Source organism: Chelon labrosus (assembly GCF_963514085.1).
Source record: "Chelon labrosus genome assembly, chromosome: 7".
NCBI classification, from domain to species: Eukaryota; Metazoa; Chordata; class Actinopteri; order Mugiliformes; family Mugilidae; genus Chelon; species Chelon labrosus.
In genome coordinates this window covers 20,461,685-20,468,830 of record NC_140343.1, presented here as the reverse complement: position 1 = coordinate 20,468,830, position 7,146 = coordinate 20,461,685, and the positions used below count along the sequence as shown (strand labels likewise).

Here is a 7,146-nt window from a genome sequence, read left to right as displayed (position 1 = left end):
TAGGTAAGCAGTCACCAACCAACCCATGTGTCAGCCATCACTCCTCATGAACCACTCCCCGAATACACACAAATAAGGAGGAAGTTAGTCTTGAGGCCTAGGACCCGTCACATTAACTTTGACTGCTGCTGGCTAACGTTAGCAAACTATGAGTAGGTTATAGTAAAACTGCTAACTTCCTTTTTTTTTTTGTTTTCCATCAGTGAATGAACAAAAACTACCGTCATCCATACAGCACCCATACCCTCTCAAGCACCCTTAAATATTACAAAATAGTTTATTACAGTTGTGTGGTAAAATAAACTGTCAGGTGGCTTTCAATTTAGCACCTGATGTCTTCCCAAATTTGGACAGATGATGATCTGAAAATGTTTCTTTAGGGGAGAGAATCAAAACTGTTGCAGCTGCATTAAGTTTGCATTGCATAAGTATATTCAACTCCTGATACTGTTACAAATATTTTTTTTTTTACCAAAGATTGCTTATATGTAAATAGGCACACTGTTTGTTTCAGTACTAATGGTGATAAATCATATCAACATATAGGGTGACATATATTGTGTCTATTGCATAAGCAAGTGCTCATTTAAAAACAAACAGAGGCATATCAAATCTAAAGGTTAAAACTGGAAAAGGTAAAAAAAAAACAAAAAACAAACTGAATGTCCATGTTTTTTACAGTATGTCTTCATTGGTCCTCTGCTGCCATCACCTGATCAAAAAAACACCTGCAGAATACTACAGCAAAAACCCATTTGTGTAAGTTAGTGTTTAACAGAGACTGAACTTTGGTCAAGTTAAATTAGAATTTAGAAATCAAGACAATGCAACCAAAATTATGAAAACAAAAATACATCTGGGGCTGCTAGTGTTTATCTCTCTTTCACTGAGACTCTTCATAAGATTATAGAATACCTATATTTTTGTTAAAAACCAGACTTCTAATCTGCATAGAGCAAATGAAAGAAAAAAAGGGCAGTAACTCTGTGGTTTAACTGTGTGTTTACTGTAAATCATACTGTGTTTTCACGTGGGTGTTTCCCGTTTTATGGAAAAACACTTATGACTTTTTATGGGAGCAAAAGATCGTTTATTGTAGGCTAAGGGCACAATTTAATGTGGTCAGCTGCAAAATGGATTTTAAGTAGATACAGACTGCTATTGAGGGAGAGGAACTTCAAAAGCAAACTTGGCAACACACGTTTCTTACCTTGTGTCAACTTAGTTTTGTATGAAAGGCTGTGTCAAGCATACTTCATTATGTGGCGGTTGAAAAATTAACCAAATAGCTGTCGAGGCACAATGGATGATTAACATTAAATATACTGCTTGCCTCGAAGGTCACTGATCCAGTGAGATTATCTGTTAAAGGTTTTACAGAGCTTCTTACACTGCACATACTGAGCAATGGGTTAATTTACTTCTGCATCACATTGCATAGTTCTTTAAGGCCTGATATCCATGATTAAGAGAAATAGGGAGTAAGAACGGTACAGCCTGTCTTTTTTTTTTTTTTTTTTTTTTTTTAAATTAAAAATGCTTCATCTGTGCTTTTACTAGTGCTGGGTTGCTGTATACCAATTCAGGCTTTTGCATCAACTGCAGCTCTTATCTTAACTAATTAGCACATCGGTTTAGATGATCCAGTCTTTTCCAGTCATGTGGATTTGATATAATATGTGTGTTCCTGTTCTTCAGTGCCACAGAGAGGGAAACATATTGCTACTTAATAAAAAAGTGTCTGGGATGCAGATTAGCTAGGTCACACATGCTGTGCTGTACTGAGTAAACAGCATACGCTGAGCTGTTGTGTTTTCCTCTGGGAGGTCTGGCTCTTTGGCATTAGCAGACCTATCTGGCTCCTTTCAGGAGCTTGAACAAACACGAGCACAGCACCCACTTCACAGTTTCCATGCATATTGTGAGGGTAGGCCATTTTTTTTTTTACAAAGGGGACGGATCAGTTCAGGTGTGTCCTAGCTTAACCATTAAACCCACACTTTATCCACTGAAGTTCCTCCGCTGACCTCTTCAAATCACTCAACGCTGGGAGTTTCTCCTGAGCAACAACTGTATATTCTTATTGTATTGCTTCCTGTTTTCTGGAGAAATGTTGGAAAAGATCTTGTTCCTGCTCTATTTGTCGTCTGCTTTGGCAGAAGATCTCTGCGTGCCACGTAAGTGACCCCTTATCGTGTAATATTTGGTTAAATATTGTGTTTTCACATTTTTCACATGTATTTTCATGATATTGCTCATGTAAATCCACCAATCCAGTTGTGTTGCCACCAGTTAGTGTGGAATGCAGGTTCTAATCTCTTTACTGAGACAAAGTCAGATTAAACACACAACTCAGAACAGTGAGTTTCATTACACATCAACAATGATCCGAACACACATGCTAGTCTATGACCGAGCTATGAAGAAATAGCTGATAAGGCTTGAGATGGTTTTGACTTAACCTACCAGTGCTTGAATACTGATACGTTCTATTTAAAACATGCATACATGGCATATAGTGGACATTTATATGTGTTTTATCTTTATAGATGCTGCAGATGGATACAAAGTTCGACTCAGTATCAATACGGCTCTGGGAAATGAAGCTGTGCGTATATATTTAAATATTCCTCCACATGCAGAAAGCAGTCTTATTCTACTTTGGAATATATGAACAATAATATTATAAATATTGTCCTGAATTCTCCTGAAGCACATGTAACTGGTGATCACTTATCCTAAAAAAGCCCTGATGTTGTTGATGTTGCAGTACACCTGGAACGAAAATGAAATGTTCCTTTTCCGAGCAACTCTGGCTTTTGCCATGAGGAATCACATCGAAGGACAGCAATTTGAGTAAGAAAACCTTTTATGTGTTTCCTATTCTGTTTTCAGAGCGAGGAAAAAAAAGTGTTGACTAGAACAGGCGCAATAACTGTAAAAACATGATAAGTGTGTGACTCACTGTTTATGAACCTGACCTAACATGTTGATTGTCTTGTGGAACTTCACCAGAGTGTCAGACATCAATGTGTGTAACGAGACTGAGAGAGTGTCCTTCTGGTTTGTGGTGACGTCGCCGGAGAACGCTTCACAACTTGTTGCTAAGGAAGAAGTGGAGGAGGCTGTGAGGTAGTCGTGTGACACAAACACACTGCCATCTATTTTATATTACTATTTCCAGAAAGAAGCTTGACATTTAGTCAGTGTTCATATGTGTTGTTTTAACTCTATTCTGACCTTAAACAGTTTGAGTATATAGTACAGACAGGTGTTAAATGAAAGTAAAGACATGGATAAATGAGTAGACAAGAATAATGAATGCTACCATGAATCAGTGCTTCCACACCGTTGCACTGCATTATACATATGAACAATTAACATCTGCGTGTGCAGTCCTAGGTTCTGGTGTCCCCTAGGCAAAGACGTACATACTAGTTCTGTGTTCAGATCAGTCTAACTGAACATAGGCAGTACAATCTGTTCTAGGCTAGACAGAAGAAGGAAGAGGAGTATTGTCAATGCCTTCATAGGTTGTCATTGAAAAATATGCCAAAGGTAGCCATCTGGTTGCACCCGCCCTCATTTTTTTCAGAAGTCCCTAAATAATTGCTTTGTTTGAATCATACGGAATGTCTAAAGATGCAGATGATTATGATATCTGAGTATAAGATCACTGTTAGTGCATGGGTGGCTGGAGATCCGTAACAAAGACCACTCGGTTAGCTTGTGTTTTAACGGGAACCCGCGACTAAAATGTCAGGGGCATCTACATTCAGACATCGATAAGTAGGGTGGAAAATGTGGTCGACAGCGCACATTTTAGTGAATGTGATGCCCGTGCATTAGTGCAATATGTAAAAGAAAAAAAACCCTCAGGTGACTGAGAATGTCGATGCACGATGTGTTTAGCGACGAGAGTCTGTTGACAGTTACATAGAGGGGGCTATTATAACAGGGCTGCAGGGCATGAAATTCTCATTACGAAGATGAATGCGCATTTGAGAGTTTAGTGGTGCAAAAAACATCCACTGGTCTGTAGAGATGTGGGAAAAAGCGATACGGTCATGTGCCTGAATGCTTGACTCCTCAAGGGATCCACTGGCTTGATATTATGAGGTTATTTTTTGTTTTTCACATGGTTTGGGTCCACCTTTTCCCCCCTTTTAATTTCATCCATCCATGGGCCGACTGGGCCTTTCTATGTGGAGTTTGCATGTTCTCCCCTCCCTGTGTCTGTGTGGGTTCTCTCCAGGTACTCCAGCTTCCTCCCACCATCCAAAGTCATTATCTTTAGGTTCACTGCTGATTCTAAGTTGGCCGTAGGTGTGAGTGCAAGTGTGACACTCACCAGATCTCAAGAGAACTGAGCAGCAATTTTGGACTTACATGTTGGACAACACCATCAGCATCAAAACACTCAGTTCTTTTGGAAGAATAGTTCCAGAGACTTGTACAATCAACACCAAGGTGCTCTGAAGCTGTTCTGGCAGTATGTGATGGTCCTAACACCTTATTAACACACTTTATTTTGGGGGTTCCTTTGATTTGCCAACCATCGACCATTATTTTTTAAGATGTGAACCCTAGAAAGAACAGTATGGACTAATAGCTTGGTTCCCAGTTCAAAAGAAACTTTTCATTCTGCTGCACATATTTTATGACGCACATGCTGTGTAAGGAAAACAATTTTTGCTTTCACAGCGTCTAATTTTGAGTGAGTGAGACAAATGTTTGTTATACAGTGACGACTGTGAGATAAGGTTAAATATTAAAGCATACTGTAGCAGGAGTACAAGCACACAAAGCTTATATAGTTAGCAAACTGTTCCTGACATGCATTATCCACAGAAGGTTAAGTTTGCATGCATTTGTTAGTTAGGTGATACGATACCAGTCATTCAAGGCTACAACAGTCTTAGAAAAAGAAAAGAAAAAGAGCTAATGTGGTTTTATGAAATATTATGTAACCTCTGTAAGATTATACCCAAGTAAAACTGTACCAGCTAAGCAAATGTGTGTTGTTTTAGTGTAGAATCATATTTGTCAACTTTTCTAAGCTGCTAACGTTAGCTAATGCTAGCTATTATTTGGTCTAAAATGCTGCTGTTAATGTGTGTAAATATATTATTTTGCTGAGTTGCTAACGTAAGCTGATGTTAGCTATCATTTGGTCTAAAATGTTGCTGTTAGTGTATATGAATGTATTGCTTTGCTAAATTACTAACATTAGCTAATGCTAGCTGCCACAGATTGATACAAGAACAAGAAAAGCTATATCATTCCAGAGAATAATAAAGAAAGGTTGTAAATGTAATTTTTAACTTAAAGTTAAGGTTTAGAGTTACCTACTCTAGTAGAAGTTGAAGGCATCTCATTTATCAGCATTCTTGTTCAAATTTAAACATTTAACACTAAGTGAAGTGTAGATCTTTATCCCTAATAACTTATTTGCAGCTCTTGAAGCGCTGGTATGACTGAGGGCAACAATCTGAAACATTCGAGGAATTTTGGTTTTGAGATGGAACAGTAGCTACATGGTGGAAAACCTACTACTACAATGGATGCTTTGTATCTAAAAAATATGTGTCATTTTAGTGAGAATGCTGTGAAGTAACAGTATGAGTGTAATGAAGAAGAGATGCAGTCTTGAAGCTGTGTTTTCCCGTTACACTTGGGCCTTTCTATTATTTGAGGCAAATTAGATAATTAAATTGTATTGTACTCGGATACATCATCATTGACAATGCCTGGTGCCACTGAGTGTTTTGGGTCTTTCGACACACTCATTATGGCTCGGTTCCAAGCAGCAATAGCTGCCTTCAAATTATTACTTCTGACCCAAAGCCACATTGAGGACACTTGAGTTGTGCCTGTGACCAACTTGATGGCAGCTTTACTTTCTGGTGATGCCCAGCATTTAGTAGGCCTTGCAAAGGGACTGGCGCTCAGTATACCACCTTGTTGGGCTTCAAACACCCTCCATTATTGCAGTACTGCTCCACCCTCTTCCTTTTATTTGCCTCCTCGCTGCAGATAATCCAAAAGCGCAATGTGCCTGGAGCAGTGGTGTTACAGTGGGAACATCATCATAGGCATCATAGGTTTGAGGGGTTTATGGTTGTCACTGCAAAATATGCCAAAAGGTAGCCGTCTGGGGGCCTCTTTCTCTCCCTTTTTATAACTTATGGACGTGACTAGGATAAGTAAGTTAAAATCTCAAATTGAGCATCAGTGTTCCTGTAGCAATATATTCAAAAAATTGTGACCTGTAGCAGACATATTTTGGCCTATATGCAGCCTCTGTTCTTAGCAGAATTGTACACAGAGTTGCAAATATAACCTCTAATTAATTAAGGACAGCACCCAGTGTTTCCAGTAGGTGTTAAATGTTCCAGAATAATTTTGTAAATAAATCCGTGTCCTTTGTCCAACAGAAAGTCGAGGAATCGCATCAACAATGCCTTTCTGCTGACTGATCAAACTCTGGAGTTCATTGGCATCCTACCAACCCTCACAGCACCGGTCGAACCTAACACCCCTCCGTGGCTCATTGCGTTTGGGGTGGTCATGGGAATAGTTGGCGCTGGTATTGTTGTTCTGCTTGTGTCCTCTGTGGTCCAAAAGAAACGGTGAGTCGATACTCACTAATGGATTGCATTCATCATAATGAAAATATGATAAGTGAGCTTGATTGATGTTGGTTCTTTTCCTCACAGCAAGAAGAATGAAACAACGGACGACGAGGACCAAGAAGAGACACGGGTAAAAACGGTGGAAAATGGCATCGCAAGTGAAGGTGTTTATAACCTGTCATTCTCAGATGATGACCGGCTCACAGAGATGTAAAATACTTCTTTTAAAAACTCTTCCATGTAAGCAATAAGATGTGAGGAATTGTTATTAAGCTGCTCTATGTGGGATTTAGTTGCAGTCTACAGGACAATCATTTTAGTTTCTAATTTAAATCACTTGCAGAGATCATCTGCTGAGCATTTCAATAACTGTATCCACGTGCTGCCTCAAAAAGAAACAAGTACTTGCAATTTTTAATGCTCGTACTTTCATTTGACAAATAAACGTATACACTTTCTGTGTTGAGGGAAGATAAATTAAAGATCTCTGTGTGACAGGATATGTGTGTTG

General features: G+C 39.0%; 1 protein-coding gene across 1 annotated transcript; it reads left to right on the top strand.

Moving 5' to 3' along the window:
• Positions 1–1,670: 1,670 nt before the first annotated feature.
• cltrn (collectrin, amino acid transport regulator) lies at positions 1,671–6,871 on the top strand. Its single transcript, XM_084547629.1, has 6 exons — positions 1,671–2,177; positions 2,550–2,608; positions 2,771–2,856; positions 3,016–3,132; positions 6,438–6,632; positions 6,720–6,871. Exons 1-6 carry the CDS (start codon positions 2,111–2,113, stop codon positions 6,847–6,849), a joined length of 654 nt encoding a protein of 217 aa, XP_084403755.1. The 5' UTR covers positions 1,671–2,110; the 3' UTR covers positions 6,850–6,871.
• The last annotated feature ends 275 nt before the right edge of the window (positions 6,872–7,146 follow it).